We start from the raw sequence: 26,228 nt of genomic DNA on the forward strand, positions 1-26,228 counted from the left end.
CAATATATGGTCCGGGTTCCGTCCAGAACATTCCCACATTCATTTGTTTTTTCCAAAGCTAAAAATCAAATGTTATAACTGGGGCTACAAAGCTTCGTAAATTGTATCATACAAAGCAAATGGCTTATTGATCCATGCACCAGTTTTAGATTAAAGACGCACACTAAAGGTCAGCCCTGGGCCCTTACTCTGCTATTGCCTCTAGAGGGACGAACACCTTTGCTGAATTAACAAGTGTGTGTGTGTGTGTGTGTGTGTGTGTTGTTCAGAGTTACAGTGACACAGACATGGGCAGACAAAGACAGTGAGACAAAGGGTGTGTAGGTACCCACAGTGGCTAAAAGAACCTCTGTCATTTCAGCCAAGGTACTATTTGAGTATTCATTCTGTGTTTGCTCTCTCAAATTGAAAAATTATCAGGAAAATAAAAAGGAAGTTCTTTTCCCCTCTCTGAGTGTGTAGTTATCTTGCAGTGCCAGGGCGTGAGAGCAACTCTCTTGAGTGTTGGGGGGTTGAAGAGAGGCCCAGTAGTGAGGTTGAAGGGGGTTGTCAGAATAAATTGCTTTTAGAACAATTTCCTCTTATGGGATAGAGATCAGAGAATTAGAAATGGCCAACATGGGGGACTGGTCAGTGTTCTCATTAGACTTAGTGTCAGCTAGCCAGTAGAGCAGCCTCCATGTCAAACCAAACTGCAGGCTCCAGTGGATAAAACCCCCTACCCCATCATGCACCCCTAAATAACAAGACCATCTCATAATGAAAAGTAAGAAAAGAAAGTCGAATTGCAATTCAGTGGTAGATTTAGGGGACTTGTTGAATAAACACATCTGGTGTTTTCTCACATCTAATATCCCCTATAGAGGCAGTTTACAAAAATTTACTTTCAAAAAACAGACATAGAGGTCATGTGCTGTGAATGTGCAGAAAACTGGGGATACAAAACAAATCATACAGCAAGCAGAAAAACAGTCAGATATACCTGGGTCCTGAAAGCCTGCAGCTCTGTTTGGAGTTCAGTTATTTTCTCTTCACACTTTACCAGCTGAGCTTGTGCCTCCTGTCTGCTTAAAAACTCCTCGTCAAACTAAAAGAAAAAGAAAAAAACATATCCAAATGAATCACACAAGCACACACTGATATCGAATCTATGTAACTCTGAATAAATGTGAGTAATTGTTTAAGTCTATTTAATGGTAGACTTGCTTTATATAATACACATTAATTTTAGTTCGATTACCTTTATTTAGTGACTAGATTTCAACCCTCTGTCGAAAACCCATTCATTAATAGGCAAGGCAAGGCAGCTTTATTTATACACAATGGCAACTCAATGTGCTTTACATAAAGCAAGCATTTAACAGTAAGAATTGGAAACAAAAAACATAAAAACATGCAATTTGAGAAATAAAAATAAAACCCAAACATTAAAACATACAATTAAACCCCCCCACCCCACTAATAGTAATAAAAATATAAAAAATAAAAACAAAGTGCAGAAAAATAGGAAGAACAGAGCGTTAAATATAAGGTTGTAGCATAAAATAATGATTTGATTTGCTTTAAAACCATTAAAAGGACCATAGAGTGCAAATGAAAGATTAAAATGTGTGCTTTAAAAGAGCTCAATCATATAAGCACAGGAGAAGAGAAGTGTTTTTAACCTGGATTTAAAAGTGTTCACTGTTGGGGCTGATTTCAGTTCTGCTGGTAGTTTGTTCCAGTTGTGTGCAGCATAACAGCTAAAAGCTGCTTCACCATGTTTAGTTTGAACTCTGGGCTCAACTATCTGACCTGAGTCAGTAGATCTCAGAGCTCTACTGGGTTTATATTCTAATAGAGACCTTTTAAGTGCCATACACATATATCAATCAGTGAGCACATACTTCTAATCAACATCTTCAACCCTCTGCTACCTAGATGTCAATTAATCACAGCAGCCAGTCTATTTCACCTCAGAAATTTAACTAAGGATGTGTGTGTGTGTGTGTGTGTGTGTGTGTGTGTGTGTGTGTGTGTGTGTGTGTGTGTGTGTTACAGTAACAAACAAAAACTATCAACTGTATTTCCTAAAACTGTTGCCGTAGTAATATGCAATACATTAGCAGACTCAAAAACATGGACATAAATACATAAGCTGTGGAACCAGTTGGGAAGAAACTTGTCATGGTTGTATACTTGCCTTCTGTGCCAATTCCGAAGCTCTTTGTTCATAGTCATCAGATCGAGCTTTGTCTACACACACCTCTGAAAACAAGAAACCATAATGAAAATTATTAATATTTTACTGAAACATCTGTAATCTAAATAAACTGCCAAAATGTGTGACTTGCCTAAGAGGTGGCTGAAATCCACATCCAGACGCTTGCGGTAACTGAAGTCTGGGTCAGTGCCACTGCGGTGGAGCACAATTTGTGACACACACTCTTCGATGATCTTAAAGTACTGTGGCCTGAGAGTAAGGATAAGAGAGACACAAAAGACACTAAGAAAAAGACACTGTAGCAAAAACAAAGACGTATGTTGGTGCAATACAGAAACATCATCAATTCAGTGTGGGATTACAGGTAGACACTTTTTGTTACACTGTTTTTAGTGTAGTGTGATAATACAAACTCTCATCATTACTCTGATCTACTAGAACAGAGCTCTGCTTTTTCAAATCTATGCATGCATTTGTTGATAAAATATAATATAAGCAGATTCAGTTGTAAAGAGAACTGAACTGTCTACAGGAATAGCAGGACCAGTGGGACGATTTGAGAGACATGTGCAACTAATCAATCCCTGAAAACATAGTTTATAAGCATAACTGTCTTCTCAGTTAATGATGCTGTTAATAAAATAGTACATGTCATATTGCCTACAGTTAATAGTGCATTGATAAGAACAAGTTTTGGGGGATATAATATAAATAAGCCTAACTGTCTTGATTCTTGGGACTGTAACATCATGTTCAAAATTAGGTGCTTTAAAACTTAACTAAAATTAAACTTAACCTTAATATAAGCACATGTTTGGTGATACTGATGAATGGGGAATGCAAACAAAGCAATTACACAGTTGCTACATAATTGTAATTAAATTGTTTCAAATGGCCCTGTTGAATACATTGATGACAGAACCACCAAGGGCATGCCATAATAAGCAAAAAGAGATACTGTAATGCAACACTAGCAATTGCAAGTTAAAGGGAAAGTGTCTTTTTGAACTGCTAATTATCTTACAAAGCCACAGAGTCGAAATCTCTACTACACCAAATCATTAACAAATACGTTGCGACTCATTAACACCTCACCAGGGATACTGCCTTCCACTTCTTCCTATAAGAATGCTGAGGTTGGATGTAATATTATGAGTAGCATGTCTAGTATTTTGAATATGAGCAGCACAGTGAAATAATTGTCTGAATAAAGATAAAAAATACTATCAAATGGAATGACACATGTAGTCAGTCAAGCTGCTGGTGTTCCTTTCATTACTGTGTGGCTCTGGGAACCCTGTGTAAAAGGGGACTATATATTCTTCACATCAAGTATACCAAGAGTTAAATAACTAGAGTTCACTACACCAGTCAGTCACTAGAGATGCAGTGCATTAAAAGGACTGCATTATAATATGATGCCTTACGTGCCAATGGTGAAAATTAATGATATCAAGAGTATAGAACTTGCAACTGTATTCTAAAAGAGTACTTGAAGCCAACCTAAAAACACAGCAATAATTGTTCCATGCCAATAAAACTACTATAAAAAACAAAAAACTGTGCATCTAAGATCTAAAATGTGTGTTAAATACTGACAAAACAAAGTTCATGTTATTTTCCAGAGCCAGAACCACAGACTTTAGTCAGGCCGATGATTGATATACAAATATCTTGGTATCTTAAATTCCACATAGATAATCTTGTGTGGCAACTCAGGTAAAAGGTTGGTTATCTTTGCAGAAACAAAATCACTGTTGCCCTGTATTGTTGGAAAAGGATTGTTTAGTCAGTTTTTATGTGTGGACTACGGTGATGTAATATATAGACAGATTTTCTTCAACCCCCAAACTCTTAATTCTGTATATCACTTAGGATCACTGCCTTAAGATTTATTTCTGGAGATGTTTATGGTACACATCATTGTACTCTGTAATGTTGGATGTTCCTCTCCCTAAGAGAGACTTGATAATTACTGGTATTACTGGTATGGTCTTTGTTATTGTCTCAGTGTCATTGTAAATGAAGGTCACCCTCAATGATCTCTCGAATATAAATAAAGCTTACTATGTAGGGTGCATTTACATGAGGGTGTTCTTATTTGGCTAAGGTCACATCTATTGTCAACCTAAGTCAAAAGGACCATACAAAATCATGTTTGCATGATGACTGCAACAATTATATTCATTAGTGATTAATCCCCAGTAGTCCAAAACCAATATTTCATTTAGAGTGATGAAAAAGCAGAGAAAAAGCAAAACCTTACATTTCATATGGTTGCAAAATAATCTTTTTTTCAACTGAGTTGTTGACAAATTGTTTTAAAATTGCAGTGAAAGAAGATAAATTAGATTGAATCTTTGCCCAGGCATACAGAGCTATTCTAGTGGCATCCCAAAATAAAAATAAAGGACTGGAAATGAGCATAATACGTCCCCTTCAATGCTTGCAAACTAGATGGCACCAATGTTGGCCTTTAGAGATGTACAACCTCTACTACCGTACTTCAAATATGCCCTGCACTATAAAAATAATGCAGTGTTCGGGAATATTAACATTTAACAATCATTTCAGATGAAGAAAAATTCATCAGAAAGCCCAAGAGCAGAGTGCCACACACTTTCCATGTTGTTTTTTGGGTGGCAGAAAAACCGCAGATGATACATTTCATATTCTTCAGATTAGAGCTACATCTTTTGATCAAGCCAAGGTTTAACTCACACCCAGCTGTGAGTGAACCAACATAAAATAAGCCTTTGAAAAGCACCATTAATAGGAGATGAGAAATACTCTGGAGCCATGGTTGCTGTAGATGGCTTGGAGATGAAAGGGACAGCATTCTCTTTGTTAGCCAATGTCATTGAGAGGGTTTAAGGCAAAGGGAGAAAGACCTTCACAAAACATTAGCTCGTCATCAGTGTTCATTATTACCAGTGTTGAAAAGGTGTTTGGACCTTTGCTTGTGTGTATTTGTGAGATTAAAATGCTACATGTCAGTCATTATTAGCACTCAGACTGCAAGTTATTTCACTATACATATCTGACCCAAGCCAAAGAACTCGGGTCCATAAAGAAAATAATAGAGCTAATGAATAGAGGCGACATGAAAGAATTCACAGAATTTGCAACTGACAGACAGGCAAGGAGAGACTAAGGATAAATGAGGAAATGGCACCATGAATAGGAAAATGAAACGTACAACACAACTTGCTTTGTAACACTTTAGATAATTAATGGTGTGTGTGTGTGTGTATTGTGGAGTTTTACCTGACCAAGTAGTCATTGCGTATAAGCATCAGGTGCTGCAGTATGGAGAGGAAATAGAGCTCTGCACTGCTGTCCTTCACCATGCTCTGCACAATACTGAACACATCCCCCGCATCAGTGCAGAGAGTCAAGGACTCGTACGTAAATGGAAACACTGCACTTTCACATTAAAAAGTAGAAGCTACTGAAATGTAAAACGAATGAAATTATTTTGGATTTTATTTTAATTCATGCTTGTTGTTATCCAGTATCTCATCAAGAGTGATTGACCTTAGCAGGATGACAATGTTTTCAATGTACATAAGCCACATTCACTAGAAACAGCCACTGAATCAGATAAATAATGACAAGGATATTCCAGCTCGCTCTTGATGTCCTCCAGCCTATGAGAGAACTCCATCATGTCCTCTTCTTTGTGCTCCTCGAATACCTTCAACTGAATGTCAAGGGCCTCATTCCTGAGAGTTGTCAGTTGCTACAGATGGATTAAAGAAGACAAATAAAGAGGATATGGCTTAAAAAAGACAAAGAATTAAGAAACAATCAGAAAGAAAGGCTTGAGACTCTCTATGACATCAGTATTTACAAGGAAGCAACAAGTCTGAGTACAAGACAAGGAGCTCATTCTAAATGCTGTTACACCTCATGATATACAGGTGTGGGGACCAGCATCTCATTTTAATTTGTTTTCTTGGCAGCTACCGCAACATTGTTTACAACAGATAAACATGTTAGGTAGATGGTATAAAAGCCAGTGGGAAGATTATTAGCCCAAGCACTAGAAACTTTATTGGTTTCTGGTGCTGGCACAGGCAGAGGACGTGCAAACCTTCCTCTGTGTTTCATAAATTATTTGTTGAAGCAAATCTACAATATTTCACTGAAGTGGACAATTTATTTAAATATTAATACACGGTTAGTGTGAGTCTTTATTGTGTGTGTGTGTGTGTGTGTGTGTGTGTGTGTGGGAGGGCATGTTGTGCTTACCGGCAATATCTCTTTCAGGCCACAGCGCATAAATTCATTTCTGATGTGCAGCCTGAAGTCCAGCTCATCAGGAGATGTTACAAGTGCATTGATGAGCTGCATGCATGCCACCTGCAACACAAAGAGTACACAGAACAATATATGAGAGAGAGACAGAGAGACAGAGAGAGAGAGAGGCCGACTTCTTCTTCTAGAAGTTGATGAAAAGCATGCCGGCATGCATTCTAAATGAGTTATGTCCCTAGGAAGCAGAGGACCATAACTAATGCATGTCTATTTTCTCCAGTCACCAACTAGGGGGGGCTGATTTTAATATTAATGCAACAACTGCAGACCTATACACACAAAACTAACCAACAGTCAATTTAAGGGCAAACTCGCTCTTTTGGAAGCTGATTTTCACTCCCCTCTGAGTTTGGTTTACTGCACAGGGACTGCTGCATCCTGTGACTCAACTAGCCAGGCAAACACAGACAGAAAAATCAATTATTGATCGGTAAAGCAATCCACTCATGTGTGAAAAGAGGGTATGGCAATGCTAGAGCCCTGGAAGGATATACGGATGTTTTAAGGTCCATTGTTAATTTGATAGCCCAATCATATTTCTTTATTTTTACTAAATGTCACAAAACTTTGTCTTGGTGGTCTTAGCAGTCAAGAAAATAGCACCTTTGATCTAGAGAAAAAAAAATGTAATAAAGCATTGAATGATTTCCTACCTTCTGCATCCTTTGGTTCAATTATATACAATTAAATAAGCAAAGAGTTGAAACTGCTTGGAGATACATAATCAATGACAAGGCATACAGTGGGAGCCAGGAAGATCTACGATACTATACACTACAATGCTTTAAACTATTTTTGTAAGGCATTACAATATGAATGCTACATTAGTATTTGATGACTGTAATTTGATTCCAGCTCATCGTATATTTTAAGAGTTTAAGAATGTATGTATATTAAACTTAAAAATAAACTATATTAGTCTCAGCTTTGTATTCAGACTAATGCATCAATCTGTTACAAATACATTATTATCATGCTTAAGAAAATGTGTTGGTCAATTTGCCTAAGACAGAGACTGCAAGGAGAGACTGGGTACAAAAGTGGAAAGTAAGAGAGTCTTTAGCCACACACACTGCCTCTGTTAGTATAACAGTAACTGTGTTTTAATAATGCATGAGGTTAAAGGGATCTGTGCTGTGTATTAGGAAGTGGTTAGAAGTAACACAGCATCAATATAACACAACCAAGGCCTTATAAACTATCCAGTGCATAGGGCTGCACTTGTAATGTCACAGGTGAGTATTGTGTGTTAAATGCCTCTAAATGAAGGACATACTAGCTTTCAGTAGAACTCAATCTCACATGCAATTTTCTTTTTAGCCATTTCCCCTTTAATTTTGTCCATTTATCCATTTTTTTTCTTCCTTAACTATTTCTACAACACATCTGACCATCTAGGTCTAGGATTATCTCTATAGTTGTGTGGTAGGTATTGGATGAACGATCACTCTCTCTACAGGTTGTTTTTTTTTTTTTTTTTTTTAATGTCATGCTAGAAAGTGGGTTCTCTATGATTGTGTTTTTCTTTGATATTTTTTCTTGTGTCCTCATTATAATTTTTTTCCTGTCTCCTCTTGTACAATAAAACCATCTGTGTATACAGGTGACGCTGTACAGCTTATTACTAGACGTCCCTGTAACCTAAATGCTAGTAGGATCATCAGTGAATTTTTCTACATTTGACAACTCCAGATTACAGGAGATCTCAGTGTTAATTGAGCAACTACAGCAACAGCCCCACACACTGATTATGTTAATTACTGCAAATAGTAAAATCAGATTAACAGGTGTTCACACTGCCTCATTGTTTCACAGTTGTATGTTTGATCCCCTAACCTCAACTAGAGCACTTAACCAACATGAATTATACTGTACACCAAACTGCTGCTAATAGTTAATGAATACTAGACACTGTATAATACAACAATACTCAAATCTGGTAAATACAATTAAATTATAGGTGCCTGAATGTTTCCTTTGTGACAGGATCAGTACTTTACAATACTAAAAGACAGTGACTAAGAGACCACTGAGCAGAGTAGTTGTGATATGTTGAAATGGTCAACTTCTCACTGTCATTCCAGTTTTCAAATTTAATTTCAGCAACAGGAGGTACAAGGTATCAATGGATGTGTGCTCTGCACTTACTTGTAATTGAACTGAGCGATCTCGGAGTCCCTGCACAATGGGACTGAACCTCTCGATGGTTCGCCATTCCCCTGCTGTGGTGATAGCTTCAAGGACCTTCTCTAAACTAAATGAGAACATGAAATGCATTAGAGAACAATTGGGGGGAGGGATTAAGAAATACATTCATTTGAAGTGATTTTGACCATTATCTCTCTTCTAGTCCACTATATCTTTCAAGTTCCTCTATTGTCAGTTGGGCCTGAGTGGATAGGCTTGTTATGACAATTTGAAACTGCATGACACTTAAATAATAATTCATCTGATATATACAAGTTCATTCAGTAATATATTCATTTCAATATTTTTTTACTAACTGATATTTTTACTTACTGATACTTGGCTATTTTTGCCAAAACAAATCAAACTCCTTACCTACAATGGGCACAACCCTTACAATAACTCATCAATATACAACTGTATATTCAATACTAGTATACTTTCTGATAATGTATACTGATCATTTCTGTTCCTAGTGTCACTGGCACACACACAAGAACATATCACAGGACATTTTAACTCTGGAAAATTGTGGCAGTAATAATGGGGAGTTATCATCTGGACCATAATCTCAAGTACAATCACTAAGCTAATGGACATTTTTCCCTCTATGGAATAAAAAATGATTGTCTTTGAATAGTAGAAAATTAAGTACAACATAGATGTGTTGACAGAATAATGAAGCCAGGACATACGTGTTCTCTTCGCCCACAATGCAGATGGCTGACAGCAGCTTTACCACGTCAGTCATCATGGCAGACTGAGTGGGATCAATTGCTCTTGCCAGTAATGCAAGACTTTTCTCCTCTCCCAGGATTCGATCCAAGCCATACTGCAATACACACAAAGACCAAACATGGATGACCAGATATGCTGTAATTCAGTCTTTTTGCAACAAGAACATGTCTTATCAAAAAGGTAAAAACAAATCTCATTATGATCATTATCATGATCAGTTCAAGTGCACTCCAAATTAAGACTGAATGATCAAATCCTACTCAAGGCTAACATTAATTTTAGTTCCATTTCTAATGCATTGTACAGTATATCTATATACAGTATATCTAATGCCATTCAGAGCTCTAGTTCAGTACAACTTATTGTTAAATTAAACTCAGCCAAAAGGAAAATATGATTAAATGGAAAAATAACTTTTAAATTGACATAAAATAATTCTGCTTTGTGTGTTACTGCTCTATACTAAAACCAACAAACAGAAAAGAACAGCATCAAAAAACAATATTGTATTGGCTCCATTTGTCAATATAGTACCATTTGTACCAGCACTTGACAACATTGTACAATAAAGAACACTTTCAGCAATTCTTTCTTCTGAACAAGAGTTCAGATTAATTTATTGTTTGTGGTTATTTTTTAATGGATAAAAATAATCAATGTCTGATTTTGTTAGATTAAATTAAATTAACCGATTTCATACAAACATGAAAGCTTCTTTCAATTTAATGGTGTGAATAGTTTGTTTCAGTTTTGTTGTTTGATTTAAAAAATGTTTTTTTTAGGAAATAAAAATTGTTTTTTAGACCTTGTAACAACACCAAGCATGACTGAGCACCTGAATAATAATTTCAGTTTGCCTCTTCTGGGGGCTCTAGATTTGGAGAGGCAGTCAGCTGATCAAGCTATGTGGTATTCAGATTCTGTTCTTGTATCCGAATAGTCTGATGCAAATAGCTACATTGTCATCAGATTTTTTTAATTCCTCAAGACCCATATTTACATATAGCAGATATGGTGTGATTGTGTAAATACTTCAATCAAAATTTAAATTGTGGGGTAATAAGAAACTATAAAAAAAACAATATAATTAAAGTTAATCAAAGAGCCAAGAGCTATATAGCCCAGAGCTATATACTGTACATTTTTATGTTAACCTTGCATTGTAGGAAATGGTAATATCACATCTATGTAATACAGATACTTTGTTAAAAGAGCAGTTTTATAGTGTGGTAACTTTCAGTATTACTGGACATTATTACACCATTGGTGACTGACAAGACAAAACATGCAACTGTTTGTCTTGACGCAGGAAGGCAGAAGAAGTAAAGACTGCACTGGCAGCTGGCAGAGAACACCTGTCTTCTTGGCACTGTGGGCACATCCCATCCCAAGATGCCTCTCTAGCCAGGGATAGGTCTAGGCTGACAGAGAGGCCTACGGGTAAATGCTGGCGTCTGGCGCCTGTTGAGACGTAGGATTACATGAGACCTTACAGCACACTTTGTGCCAGAGCGGCTGTATATCTGTCTCCGCTGGGTTTCAGCTCCATGTGGTGATATTTCTTTATTTTATTTTTTTTTTCACTTTATAGCTACTGAGGACTGATAATGCATAAGCAGAAAAACTGAAGGAATTGTGACAACTGCTTAAACAATATTAAATGTTATGCAGAAGTGGTCAGACCAGGGCAATAATATCAGCAGAATCATTTGGATTTTAATTAAATTCATGGTTACTATACATGTTGGTGTATATAGCAGTCCTTTCATTTTATTTTATTTTTCATGCTTCATACATATATAATAGGTGACCATAAAACATATAGTATTCTAGTACTTTAAAGTTACTTATCTATGCATCTGTTGTTTTGTGGGGTTTTTTTTGTTTTGTTTTTTAATTCTGCTGCTCAAACACTTAAGTGTCCCTGTGTGGGACCAATACATGTTTTCGTATCTTGTCACAGTATGATCTTATTGTTTTATTTTGTTTTTCCAAAATGATGTTGTACAAGGAATACCTGAAGAAAATTCATTTCACAAACATACTGTATATTGTTTAAATTGGGTTAGTGAGAGATTCATAGTGTCAGTTTTAGTGCATCTTCCAGTCTTACTTTTTATGTCTGTACAAAATGTGATTTATTTTATTTATATTGTTAGTTTGTTCTCTGTAATATATTGCAGCTTTCTGTGCTCTTTACGCCTGCGGCACTAACTTTGCTATGGCTTATTTGAACCATAAAAATATAAACGTAATAATAATGAATAGTCCCACATACTGCAGAGTCCTTTGGGCTAAACTCAGGAACTAAAACTCCTGTTTATACAATCTGCATTTCAACTACAACAGAAGACAGTATATTTTATAGATAACCGTAACCCTTCAATTGGTTCCATATTGTTTTGATGCTGTTCCACCCCTCTACTGATCATAAGACCTTTGTAACTGAAATCCCAAGTGCCTAACTTGGTACTTACATGAAAGGAAGGTAAAACAGACTCAACCCAAATACAGAAAAATGATTTTGATCATTCATTTTCCTAAGGGTAAAAGGACAAAATAGACATGTTCATTCTAAGATTGAATGCTGGTTGATGGCATTACTGTACCTTGTTGTTCATGAAGGCTTTGAGACACTGGACAACTTTATGCTGGTTCTTTTTGTCAAGCTTCTCCTGCCTAGGAACACAATAGAGTAATGAGGAGCAGTTGGTCTTTAATCAACAGCATGACAACTACATGTTTTATGCAGGATGTTAGAAACTTAGTTTTCATATTTATGCATATAGATATATAACATATGTTCACATACATTCATGCAGTTGAAGGACAGAAATGAAGAGTGTAATGGTCAACCCAGAGAAATGGAATAAATGTGCTACTAAACAAGCTATAAATATCCAAACTACACAACTTTGTCACTAATTATAAATGTTTATTAGTATTGATTGTGTTAATACACACATACTTATTATGATATTTTGTACAAGAATGTTGGTGAATATATTAACTTACTGTTTCTTGAACAGCAACCTCTCCAAAATGTCCAGAAGCAGTCCAAGACCCTCATGCCCGAAGCTCTGCACCCAACTGAAATAACAAACATAAAATCAATACCACAACAGAAAAAGACTGACAACTGACAACACTTTCACAGTCATCAACCACTGTGGAAAGCTTCAAGATGTAGAAAAAACATGGAGGGGTCAGTACTTTGCGCTGAGAAGAAGAGCAGCAGCAGTAAATATAGAATTTTATGTTTCATTAGAAAGACTGCTTTAAAAAAGTATAGACAGAAGAAGAAAAAGACAAATGGAAAGTAAATTTAGATACAGTTGAAGAAGCTATTACTATTTATATACAGTCCAGACAGTAAGTATTTGGACAGCAACACATTTTTTGTTCTTCAGGCTCTGTGCTTGAAATAAAATAATGGATAACACTTTAAAATGTCATGTCTCAGCTTTAATTTGAGTAAGTTCACACTTCTACATAGAAAGAACTGCGTGGGAGACATAGCCCTTTTAACATATAGTGCCAAAAGTTTAGGGGCTCAGTAATTAGATACACACAAAGTCAAAACAAGCGAAGAAGAAAGAAGACAAGGTCAAAACCTAGTGGACTAGTACTGTGTATGAAACTGATGATGTATTGTTTGAGTTCCAATTTAAAGTGTTAGTAAAACTTTCCAGGCCAATTTAATCATCTGATTTTCAAAAATTATACTAAAAATGCTGAGAAAAATAAAATAAAATAATGGTCAGTCAAATTTGTAAAGCAACCTGTATCTTTTATTCCAGTTTTTGTTGAGCAAGAAGCTTTCTCATCTTAATTGCAGTTTTCTCACTCTAAATATATAATAATGTAGATTAGACTGAATCTCAAACTGATATAATAAGAACAATCTGTCAGCATAGGCAATACAATGTGAATCACTACCATTGCAAAGTCAAATTTGTCAATAAAATATGATAAAAGATAAATCTGTAAGGCCAAATCAAACATGGATATAGCAATAAATCTGATTTTTTGGGATTTTATGCAAGTCAATTTGTATTGATATCTTAAAATGTTGTTTGAACTAGTATACACCTAGCTTTGGATATGTTTAAAGTCATTCAACACCAAGTTACAAAGCTATAAAAATGCTACTACAACCATTTTTTTGGCATTCTACTACTGAAAGAAGAAGGAAAATGGTGAAAAATTCCCAATGCATATTAAGGAGCTAGAAGTTTGAAGGTTATATTTGTATGAACCAATTGATATTTATGAGTTGTATCTCTAAGGTTAAGCAAGTTCACATTGCTTCATCAAGCTACTATATGGGAGGGCTAGAATTTGGAAGTTGAGTTTAGACACATCTTATGACAGTGCCTTTGATGGATCCCAGGGGCTGTTCCCTATGATTAAAAAAGTAATATCGAAACCTTAGGACCAACATAAAATATACATTCATTTTCATTTAAAAGGGCACCTTTCTCTCTCCCAAGTGAAGGAGCCATCCTTTCCAATGATGTGTGTCTACTAAAAAAGTTAAACTGGTGATATCATTCTTTTCCTACATTACTGAGGGCATATTGAATAATAATAATAATAATAATAATAATAATCATTGTTATTACAACAATGATCTTAATTTGGTGTTTTAGTTAAGTTTGTCATCTTTTTTTTAATCTAATGTTTAGCTAATGTAATTACTGTTTCCTCTGATGTGGCGCTTTCAGAAAACTACTGACCTAGTGCCCTTTCCAAAAGAATGCATGAGCTAGGATATACAATATATTATTATGAATTGAACACTCTAGGCAGGTTAATCTTAGGAGGTTCCAATTAACGCTGGTCTTTGCTACTAAATTCTCTAGATCCAAATATGCCTAAGAATTATGCAGAAAATAGAGTATTCACTCACATAAACCAAAGACTTCCTATACTCTCCCCACTTTCACATTAAAATGACTGTCAAACCTGTTCTTAAGGCAGATGAAGGAGAAAGGGTATGTGATGGTAATTCATTTCATAACAGAAGCAATATGCCATTGCCTCATGAAACCAAATCCAATTTTGAGACTTATTGGATACGACTCAACACAGAATGGCAATCAAGATAAAAACAATGTTACTTTCCCTTGTTACTGACAAATCATAGGTTGAAAATCCAAGGTTTTTACCCAGGACTGATGTTTGGGAGTGGAAAAATGAGCAACAATGTCTGTAAAATAACAGAAGTTTTAACTCTAACTCAAAAGGACAGAATATGGAAACAGGAACAGACATGATATTGTGAGTTTAGGTGAATACCTTTAGCTATGCAAAAAACAAACAAAAAGAAAACAGACAAGGACAGCGTGAGATTGTAAGCAACTGCATCTCCCTTCTGATTGAAAATGAAAAACATCTCAGTGAACATTAGCATTCAGTGTTTGTACTGTTCTAATCAACAAGCTGCATGCCTCCCAGCATCAAATCTACAGAAATTCTCAAGGTGACAACATAAAATGGGAAGCTGTTATCTGAATTCATTTCTTGAAAGGGAGTACGGGGTTGTAGGTCCATGTGTGTCCATAAGTTTATTTGCCTGGTCTTACAGTAGAATGCTGTATCTAGCAAAAAATAATAACCATTTCCATTTTTGTACTAAAAACCATGCAGGGCTATAATAGGATAGGACTGAGGTGCGTGCATGCCATTTTATTTTGTTGTATTTAACCTTAACACATATGGAATGCACACAACTGATCTGAATCTAATTATTAAGCAACTTCCACAAAAAATTTGCTGCACTGGTGATGATTTAGGCGTGTCATAGAAAAGGTGTCATAAACAAAAACACACCATTGGATTACTACTGCAAACCAGCCACTGCTTCAAGTAACTTCATCATAAGACAGCTAACTTAACTTGCTAGGGTTGTAACCTTATGTTTTGTCACTTTATACTTTAACTTCCTTAAAGTCACTTTAGTTAACTGGTGTGATTAAGACTAATCTTTTAGACTTTATTATTTGATCTTTTTTTGATAATTGAAATTGCAGAGACACAAATCTTGGGTAGATAGAACAGTATGACAAGCAACAAAGGTCTGCAGCCGTTGTGGATATGCAATCATGTGAGGCATTACAGATCATTAACCACAATTTCAGTTTGTAAGATATGCTTCATCTTTGCTGAGAAATACTGCAAAATTGCAGACCATCTTATGCATACATTTTTTATACAAACAACCTCATATTGGGAATCAGAGATCTGAGCCAGGAGCTACATAGGCGACTTTACAAACCATTTACAGGAAAACATTAGCTGCTTTTGATGTATTCATCCGTGATTTGAAAAAAAATGATGTAGAAAAACTATATTGAGCATCCTGCTGCGCAAGTTATCTACAATCTGTTGTGCACCGTGTAAGCATAGCGTGTAACAACAATGTACTGGGTTTAATATTGTCAGGGGCATTTGATGTACAAACAAACCAACAAAAAACAAAACTGATCTTAAAATGCCTGTGATATACGGTGGTGATTTAAGCATAGCAAATGACAGTGGATGTTTAAATTAAAATCACACAGGCACCATTCCTACTTTAATTCATTCAACTTATAAAAAGAGGACAAAACACAGGGAAGCAGTTTAGGCCTTCAACTTAAGATGTGCTTGTGTGTGTCAGGATCAGGAAAATGAGAGGCTGACAAAAAGTGTCTCAGCCATGCTGATGAAGAGACAGGGAGGGCTGATGCCATGGCAGCTGGGATTGAGACTCCTGGAAAAAATCATTTCACCTACACTTCTCACTGGGCCATAGCCCAGGCCATTTTGGTTATAGAGTAGGCAGGGCTCAGGTCTTGACAAGAGCTTCATTGAAATGCATAGCTCAGTGGCAACTGCATGCTAGTTTTTCATCATCAGTAGGTAAGGCAGAGAGCAAAGGAAAATAATCAGTTGATATATGGCAAGAATTATTACAGATGAAACTAACAGGCCTGCACTGTCAGGGTATGCTAATACAAATCTGAAAGACATCTACATTGGAACACATGATTGAAAAGTGAAATAAGGGGAGTGGTGACATAATTCAGCTTTGAAATGCTTCTTTTAAATTGACCTGGGAAATTTAGTAGTTCACAGAGGCCTATAAGGGACAATCTAAAACCTTTTCCACAACTCTCTTCAAGAGCAACAATAATCAGGCTGAGGTATCGAAAGGGTGACATAGTTGAAGGTCAGGAAGAGCTGGAATGAGGCAGATAAAGCCAAATAATAGTAAAATTGTAGTGTTATAGTTGATAATATCAATAAAAATGGTGATGAAAGTAACTTTCAAACGAGAATTGGTAGTTAATCATATAGTGACCTGTTTCATTATCCTTCCGCAGTACAGTTAAGTGGTTTGTATTTTACATGCTGTCTGTCTAGACTCTAAAGTGATTAAAGTGTTTTAAATTGTGTTAGCTAATCTAGCATGCTCTGGCAGCCCTTGGGTTTCATTAGTTCCTAACATCTGGCACCCATCCCAGATCCCAAATGAGAAACTTCAATCACATTCTCTGTCTGAATGTCCTCAGTGTTTGGAGTTGTGCAAAAATGAACACTTTTCACATATTTTCTTTGCTAGAGAAACTGCTGCACCAGTTTAAGTCTGACTGCTACCTGTTAACACTATTACTCTCATTAGTTATTTGGGCTCAGAGAAATAGGACAAAGAGCAATCATGCACAGTATCACAGTGTAACATTGCCTGGGTCCCTTCAGTGTTTACACAGGTCATGGAGAACATCTACACATTTTGGTACGTGGTTTCCTCCACAAGCAGTGTGCAGATTTCACAAATATGTGGAGCAATAGATGCAAATGAGCAGTTGAGGTAACAATGGCAAATCTATATTGGTATATTTTAAATGTAAAAGTACATAAACAACTGTCTATTTTGCCCTAACCAAGCAGTGGAATCATGATGTACATTATTTTCAATCAACAGCCAGGCTGCTATACTAGATGCTAGGTGCAGTTAACTTTGCATGTCAATAAAATATTTAAGACGTTGACAGACAGTGTATAGAAAGATGCAAATTAATCTGACTGCATAAAATTATTCCACATCTTGTGTCAACATTGCCTTAAAATTTCAACATCATGCTGGAACATTATCCAGTGTTACTAGTCAATCTTCTGATATGTAGATGAGATGTACACTACTTTTATTTGATATTTATGTTATTAATGCTAATTAAAGCTCAATCTGTAGCATGCTTTAATTACACTTCTAGATCAACAGATACAAAAGAGGTATGGTAATATTCAACTGAGGGCTATCATCTCAGAAAGACACAGAAACAGGGAGAGAGCATTACAAATAAGGAAAACAAATTTATCATCCCATTCCCTAGGAACAAAAACAGTCATAAATCAAAGAGAAAAATGAGGCACCTTATCTGGCTAACTTCACAGCTAAGGTAGCTTGACTTCTAACAGAGTCTCAAGAGGATGTCTCCAAGGTTCCCAGGCTGTGCAGTAGTGTTGCACTCTGCTAAAGCTGTTATGAACCAGAAATTAAAAATTACCCTTAAAATGTTATCTCAAACATTGCAAGTTAACTGACTACAGGAAAGCTCTCCAGGGACAGACAGCACGCTTAGGCTGGAATAACAGCAATGTAGGACATCTGAAATAAAAATAGGAGGTCATTTAATTCAATGTGGACTGAATGACGTCACTATCACCCCATTGTTACCACTAGCAACAATAACACTGCTTGTGACTCAACATGTGTCTGAAATGCCTTAAATGTCCAGATATTTATGCTGTTCATGTTCAAGAACGATTACAAAAATACATCAAGTGTGTCTTTAAATAGTATAATTTGTATAATAGAATAGATTTTGTTACTAGGATTAAAATTGACCTTTTTCATTAACACTGCTGCAAACATTGAATGTAATAAAAAATAAACTGTTTTTTTTTTTTTTACAATAAAACACACCAAACCATATATTTGAATGTTATACAATGAATATATTTACTACGTCTGTGTGCCTTCCTCAAATGTTTAAATCCAAATAGCACATATTGTACACCTAATGAATATCATATTGGTGGATCATATATGGCCATGTTTAGTCCTAAAATCACATGACCAACATTGTGGTGGACATGTAAGACACTCCAATATCTATTTCATAACCCTTCAACTGTGTACCTCTGCCCAACATGTTAGTGGTAGGGTGCACTCTACGTAGGGTGCTGACATGTTACTGATTATGGGGGAAATTAATGTTTTTAATTATAGGATGCATAACCTGCCAATCGTTAAATTAACTACTGCTAATTAATCAGAGAGGAGAAACGACATTTCTAAGTGGTCTTTGCAGCCTCATGTGTTTTAGAAATGTAGTATAAATATAAATGTGTATAAATATCTATCACAATACTATGAGTGTGATCTACATAACAGAGTACACCAATTACTGTAAGTGTAACATTGCACTCATAATGGACATTTATAAAAAGAAAAGGATTGATGCAACAGAACCAGCAGTATTGTCTTTTTTATTCTATGCCGTTTTCTTCCTTGCCTGATGCCTGTATGACCGGTCATGCAACTCAGCTCGATTTATTCAACTGTGTACATTTGGATGTGTTAGTCTTGTAGCAGCTAATTTAGCCTTGACCTGACAGACTTAAGCAGAGATGAGGGGCAAGCTACAGAGTTCTCGTAACCTTACTTCTCTCTCTCTCTCACTACACACCCCCAGATTTTTTTTTTTTATATTTTCAGACTTGAAGTTTCAACACTTGAGGCAATGTATCAGAGTTCACACAGCTTTCCTTTGGAGCCACAAAAAACGTTATGCAACGTTTTTCATACATGAGTTGGTACTGTTCAAAAACTGTAAACTGACATTTGATGGGTAAAATCAATGCAATTTAACTTTAAGACATTATAAATATTTGTGTATTGTACCTAGGTGGCAGGTATATAAAGCAAAAAGAGCAACGGTTTATTAAAAATGTTGCTTAAGGATGCTTAACTTATATCTACAGTATAGCAAAACTGAAAAAAGCTAGGGCCTTAAACCTGAAGGTCAATTTTAATATAAAATCAAAAACCAATTTCCACTTGTTTGTCAGATTCATTTCTCAAACCCATTTAACACACTTGCATCCTGTAGCCTTGCTGGTCCTCTGGGGTAGTATTGTGGCTTCTTCACAAAAAGGGAGAAGGCTGGAATAGCTAATGCGGGTAAGGTATAGAGAGGTCAGAGGCAAGTGTCAAAGGGTGGTGCTCTGAAGCTGTAGGAATTATCAAATTACCTCTGAGTATGTCTGTTTAACCACAAAGAATGTGATAAGAGAACATCCTAAGTCTGTCAACATATACCAGCAGAATACAACTACCTGATACTGGATGGAGGCGATGTGTGAGATATGTTTGCTATAATAGTGCCAAAACAGTGACAGTGAAAAGCCTCCAAAAACAGTGGCAGACAAAATGCACTTTGCTGCCAAATCAATCCCACAACTCAGGATTGTAATAGTGTATTGTATATAGCTGGTGGGCACCACTGCTGGCCCACTGTTTCTACAAAAGACTCTGAGCTCTGCCACTAAGACGGGCCGTTGAGCTGTAACATACTATCTTATGCTGAATATACACAGCATCTGGCTGTGCTGCGTTCTGTCTGCACTCTGGCTCAGTAGCAGCCTCAATATTCACTGGAGAGACTTTGTACATTTTTCATGTTTTACAAGCAGAAATACACATTTGGACCTGATTCAGATGTGGTAACAGATGCTTTGTGGCTGTACTTGAATATGTCTTTTGTTGCTTTCAAATTTCTCTCTGACCATTTGTTTAAATTTTAAATCACAAGTAGCCTATCTAGTACCTATCTTACCAATGTCTTATCTTTATCATTAAAAAGACAAATATGTATTTCATCACATTTATTGTTGGCAAAATTAACAGAATGTTTGCCGAAGTCTGCTTCTGGTGCAATTTCGTTAATGCCATTAATTCTAATCAGAAACAAAGTGAGGCTCACAAAAATTAGATTCATCATGATCAAAAGCTCTTAAAACCAATTTTCTCTTAGGTGTTTTAATAGAGCTGCTATGCTCAAGAGGTTCTAGAAAACATGATGAAGCCTGTGTTATTTGGCTCTATTGTGTAAGTGAGTGGGAGAGAACACTGGTGAGGGTGGGGTGTTATTCACATATAAAATCAAAAAGATGAGTCCAGCAATTTGTTAAACATGAGAGGGCTTAGACCTGATAAAAAAACAAGATGATACATTTCAGTTGTGTTAACTGATTTTTTTTTTTAAAGAATAAGGGGAAAAAAAAGTAAAAGCAAGAAAAAGAGAGGGTAACCATACAAATAAAAGAGTATGGTGTGTAGGAGTAGTGTTTACAACATTAAGCTATCTAACCATCATCCTGATTGTATAAATGTCCAGTGGCTATGGAATCATTTTACTTAAGAATTTTCTAGATATTGGAAAAAATAAAAAGTCTAAGTCATTAAACCAAAATCATTAATTGAATTGATCACATGGAATTTAACAAAGGCATAATCAATGTTGTTCAGGCTGCTTATGGTGGGCTTAATCAAAAGATGACATTTTGTAGAACTCTGTGGCTTCAACAGTTTAAATGAGTTCAATCAGATTCTGAGTCAATTTTGGGTGAATTCATTAACCAGGTGATGGTGTTTTGTTCCTGATTTTCAATTTGCTACATCTCTGATTAACACCTCTGCCCAGGATGATCTTCACAGCCACAACTACAAAGGTTCATAGGTGTGCCGCTGCAGCTCTTCTCACTTTGCTCCTATGCACTTTGTTTTGTTTGAATCTTTTCACTGCAGTATATTGAAATAATGTAACAGTTCAATACAGTTTGATGAATTAATACAATTTGAATAAATGAAAATTTGTTTTTTAAAAATTCTTAAAAAAAGAATGAAACCTAAGGTGATGGCCATGACAGTGATCACATAAAATTGTGTTTATACTGTGTAATTAATAATAAAATGAATGAATACATGCAAACGTCTCTCTTAAACTTAAAAAAGGTACTGTATGTAAGTATTGCCCACCTGTTGAAGTCATACCCCACTCCACCAACCACCCACCCACCCCAAAATCTCCACCATTGCTGCTGGCTGCTTTGACGTTTGATAAGGGGTTAGAAAATGCTTGACTAATGACCGGTTGGATGTTAAAATTACTCACTATCACCTCTTGAGGTACAAAGTGGTATTAAAAGACAGGACGGGCTGGGTGTAGCTGGTTAGCATGGTAACCTTAGTAGATATTTCTGCAACATAACACATCGACATCTTTGACAGTCAAAACTGTTATTCCTTCACATTCCGTTAATAATTTTAAGTTTTTTTATGCTTTAAATTCTTACATATAGCACCTTTAAGGGAGCAAGTCTATTTCCATCATTGTACTGTACCTGACAGGGTTGCTGGTAAGAGAAACTCGCAATGAGTCTAGACAGGCAAACAGACGTTCATCCATCACCCCCGACTTCAGCTCTCCCAGGAATTCCTGGGGAGATATCTGATGGCTGCTTCTCAAGCTTCCCTGGACAAAAAAAAAGAGGAAAGAAGATACCTCTTAGTGTAGCCATGGAAAATGTGATTAAAATATCATGTGACCAAAACATCTGAATAGTCACTACAGTGATAGAAAGACACAATGCCAACAGTTGATCACAAAAGTCAAATGAGTGTGTATAAATTCAGTTTCTCTTAAAATAAAATAAAAATCATTGGAGCAGCAACATTTGTATTTTAACTAAATGTCTTCAAAGGAGCACATACATTTGCCAGCACTATGCAATGTTTAAGATAGAACAGAGCAAGACTAACTTCACCAAGTATATCTCTATGAATGGTTTACTTAACCATCTGTGCACTGCATGGTGTTGTAATGCTGGTTCACTCATCAGTTAAAACCAGTTTGGTCAACAAGCTGAAGAGGAGTAGCACAGGTGCAATCATCCACTAACAGGGCTTATATACCCTTTGTCTTATGACTAAGTGTAGTTGCAACCTAAAGGCTTCAAGATTAGTTCATAGCAGGGCCTAGGTGCGTGTATACAAGTACCTGTCCACTATCTATTATTATTATTATCTACTACTGACCATGGGCTCAGCACAACATATTAGTCAAGAAATGCTGCAAATATGTATGTGTCCAACATGACTCAATAAAATATGTATACAAACATACTGCATCTGTAAAGGATTCCCATAAAAAAGGGTTAGAAAATCCTGTAACAGACAAGAGCAATCCCAAAGCTAGCTCTACCCAGCCTCAACCTGAGTAGACCTCACAACACCCATAATAACTGAAAATGCTTGTGAGTGGCCAGGGCCTTAAGAAATACATAGTTTAAAATTTGTATGACAACATTACAAAGTCAACTGAAGTAGTTCTGAAGGTAACAGGGGACCAACTTTTATTTCTACTATTTTGTTCATTTCTGAATTTGTGAAATATTTTCTTGATTAACATGAAAAAGTTCAATAGTCAATAGTTGTCAGTTGAAAAACACCTTCGGCAGTGATATTTTAAATTGGGCTAACATTTGAAGTAAAAGCTACTTATTTATGACCATCTAATTTTTCTAGGCTTTTGGATCAAAGCCAGCAGACAGATAAATCCAAATGTTTACTCTTCTGTTCTCTTTAATTTGACGGTAAGTCAAGTCTCCTAATTAGTTCCCTAACCCCCAAATATTTTACACCAAACTGACACATTCCCAAATAGCATATTTTCCAAAGGGGCACAAAATCGTATCTTTTCATGTTGGTTCAAAAATGTGTCATCAACACAGAAATGACAGAAATTAACTGAGACAGTCAGCATCTCACGGTGCAATGTTCCATAATGTTTGATCACGTGCAAATGAAACCATGCCAAACGAAAGATATGGATTATCTTATTATTACAATTTATTGTGGCACCTGTCCTGCCAATCCTCCTTAAGCCACTAGATAGGGACCTTATAAATGTACAGCTTTCTAATTATAATGTATCTGACCGTAGACTTGAAAGACTTTCTCCCCTGAATAATAATCTTCCCTGTGTAATAACAATCTACTGTACCTGAATCCTGACAAAGTAATAAATATACCCACATAGCTTTTTCATAGTCTGAGAAGTCAGTAGCAGGACACTTAAACCTGCAAGCTGTTCTGATAGTTTGTTTTTTTTAGCGAGAGGGTGGTGACAAGAGAAAGTTATACTTACTAGGTTTATTAAGCCAGCTGCACTAATGCCAAAACACTGCGTATTGGTGGGTATGTTTCTGATTCATCAAAGGTCTCAGAAATCAGTCTGTATCACTGCTGGCAGGAATAAATATCCCTAAACCTTGTAGGCTGCCAAAACAATGGAAATATGCCCAGTCTGTCCCCCCTGACATCTTAAAGCACAATCTATAATATTCTCAATGTTTCCTCTCAGGTGTGTCCTCTCATATTTTTCTCCAACCAAACGTCTGAATCACTTTCTGGCAACACATCAGAACATCAAAAATACAGTCTGTGTAAGTCTGTGCCTCCTTCCCTTTTCCTTCTCTGGCCCAGTGGTCAGCCCACCTGTCCCATCCTGGAGAGACATGATGATGAACATCATGTTTGACTGCTGCCATACTGCAGCTGCTGAAGGTGTTGTGCTAGTTCACAACCTAGACTTCTCACTGGGCTGCCTCAACCACCTTTAGTCTGACCTGACAACTGAGGAGATTGGGGAGGTCATAGCAACACTGGTCAGCTACCTCAGGTCTTCATTAGACAGAGAACTTTGTGTGCTGCTCATATCAGCAACTGGTACCCCTGACTCTGACTTTCTTGCTGAAGGAGCATTATTGGCAGTCTGTTTGCCTGCTGGCATCAAAGGAGGTTGTAGATGCACCCACCTACAACCTCAAGTGTCTCTGTAACATTTCCAATGGACGACATTGTTCAACTTGATATCAATTCTATGCTTTTAACTATATATCAAAAAACCTCTTCACAAAGATGAAACAAAAACCTTTAACCTCAACAACAAAAGCAATATGGTCAACAGCAGTGAGATATGGTCAGATTCACCTTAGATTCAAGATTCAAGATTCAATACTTTATTGCCATGTCGACATAGTCGATTGGAATTTGTTTCGGTGGGTCTCACAAATACACCAACATTCACTCTCAGCATTCCAAGATAAAAACAAGTGCATAAGTAAGATAAATAAAATCCAAGTAAGAGCAAAATAAATAGAACATAGGCACCTGCTGAGGGAAATCAGCAGCAGCTGAATAAAGTGCATAATGCATGCTAAAGTGCACAATGCAATAAACAATAATAATTAAAATCATATATAAAACTATTGGCTATTAAAAAGTCTTACAGCTTGGGGGTATGTGCTGTTTTTAAATCTTGTTGTTCTTGCTTTGATGCTTCTCAGTCTTTTATGAGAGGAGAGTAAGTTCAGTAGGCAGTTAGCTGGGTGGGAGGGGTCCCTTAAAATCTTTAGGCCTCTTTTCTGCAACCTGGCCCTTCTGAGAGCAGTGGAACCTCACACCTAGTGATTTTTGATGCGGTGCGCACCACCTTGTTCAGCTGCTTCTCGTCCTTTACAGTCACATTTCCAAACCAGACAGTTAGAGCATAGGTGAGGATACTCTCCACAGCTGCCCGGTAAAACTGTAGCAATCCTTTGCTAGACACCCCACTCTTTTTCAACTGTTTTTAAAAAAATAGTCTCTGGTGAGCTTTCTTTAAAATCATACAGGTATTGTCCTTCCATTTCAAGGTGGACATGATGGTCACTCCCAGAAACTTAAAGCTCTTCTATGATGTTGATAGTGAAGGGTGGGTGGTCCTCATGTTTAGTAAGAAAAGTCCACAACCATTTCCTTGGTTTTACCAACATTGAGTTCCAGATTGTTTGCACTGCACCAGTCTAGCAGAGATGAGATATGGTTTCTGTATTTTGATTACGAATCTTTACACACCACTGCCCCCTCCATCACATCCACCCACAATCATGTGGGATCAGTCCCATCTATTTTTCCACCCACAATGATGTCCACTTCATTTTCAACTCACTGTGCCAAGAACAATAATGGTAATGAAGCAGGTTTTTCCCTCCTCAGTTCCCCGTCTTAGCTGCCATTTCAATAGTTTTTCTATGTTTTTCTCTTCACAACAGGACAGGGAAGTGGAGCAGGGCCACAATGCCTCAATCCCTGTGTCTCAATACACAGTCACTCTCAAAACACTTACTCTGCACAGCCAAAGCTCTGAGCTTCCCCCTTCCCCTTGGCTAGATCAGGCACTGAGGGACAGGATATAGAGAGCAACAAGTGCTGGGCAGTATACCAATTCCTCTCGAACATCAGTTTTAACTTCCTGTACGATATGAATTTTTCATGTACCGCCGATGCATAGCTGAAATAATTGCTATAACTCTTTAATAGGCGGCAAAATATATAATCTCCATGAAGAGTGCTATGGTCAGGGTAAGCTGCAAAGAGTATATCTAGACTATATGAATTACTTTACCTTCTTACTAATGCATTAAACATTTACAACACAACAATGAACACACAACTAGCTGTCTTTAACAGGGCAAAACACAATGGTACAGAAGGGTTAGGGTTCTGACACCAACAATATGGAACATTATTAGTTGTACATTTACAACAATACAACACTGAACAGCTTGCTGGGTACGGCTCGTCATCTAGACAGGTAGCTCCGTTATTGAGATTCTGGAAATT

General features: G+C 36.7%; 1 protein-coding gene across 1 annotated transcript in view; it reads right to left on the bottom strand.

Annotated features, from left to right (window-relative positions):
* Positions 1-26,228, bottom strand: part of LOC128376055 (protein diaphanous homolog 3-like) — a 170,171-nt gene that overhangs the window by 129,994 nt on the left and 13,949 nt on the right. Inside the window, exons 5-15 of the mRNA XM_053336388.1 lie at positions 21,905-22,035; positions 12,464-12,538; positions 12,058-12,127; positions 9,406-9,542; positions 8,672-8,777; positions 6,458-6,568; positions 5,827-5,945; positions 5,471-5,587; positions 2,334-2,452; positions 2,183-2,247; positions 983-1,087 (exon numbers count right to left, since the gene is read on the bottom strand). Coding sequence (XP_053192363.1) covers positions 983-1,087; positions 2,183-2,247; positions 2,334-2,452; positions 5,471-5,587; positions 5,827-5,945; positions 6,458-6,568; positions 8,672-8,777; positions 9,406-9,542; positions 12,058-12,127; positions 12,464-12,538; positions 21,905-22,035 — 1,155 coding nt within the window. The remainder of the gene's footprint in view (positions 1-982; positions 1,088-2,182; positions 2,248-2,333; positions 2,453-5,470; positions 5,588-5,826; positions 5,946-6,457; positions 6,569-8,671; positions 8,778-9,405; positions 9,543-12,057; positions 12,128-12,463; positions 12,539-21,904; positions 22,036-26,228) is intronic.

The sequence above is a fragment of the Scomber japonicus genome, chromosome 1 (assembly GCF_027409825.1).
Source record: "Scomber japonicus isolate fScoJap1 chromosome 1, fScoJap1.pri, whole genome shotgun sequence".
Taxonomy (NCBI): Eukaryota; Metazoa; Chordata; class Actinopteri; order Scombriformes; family Scombridae; genus Scomber; species Scomber japonicus.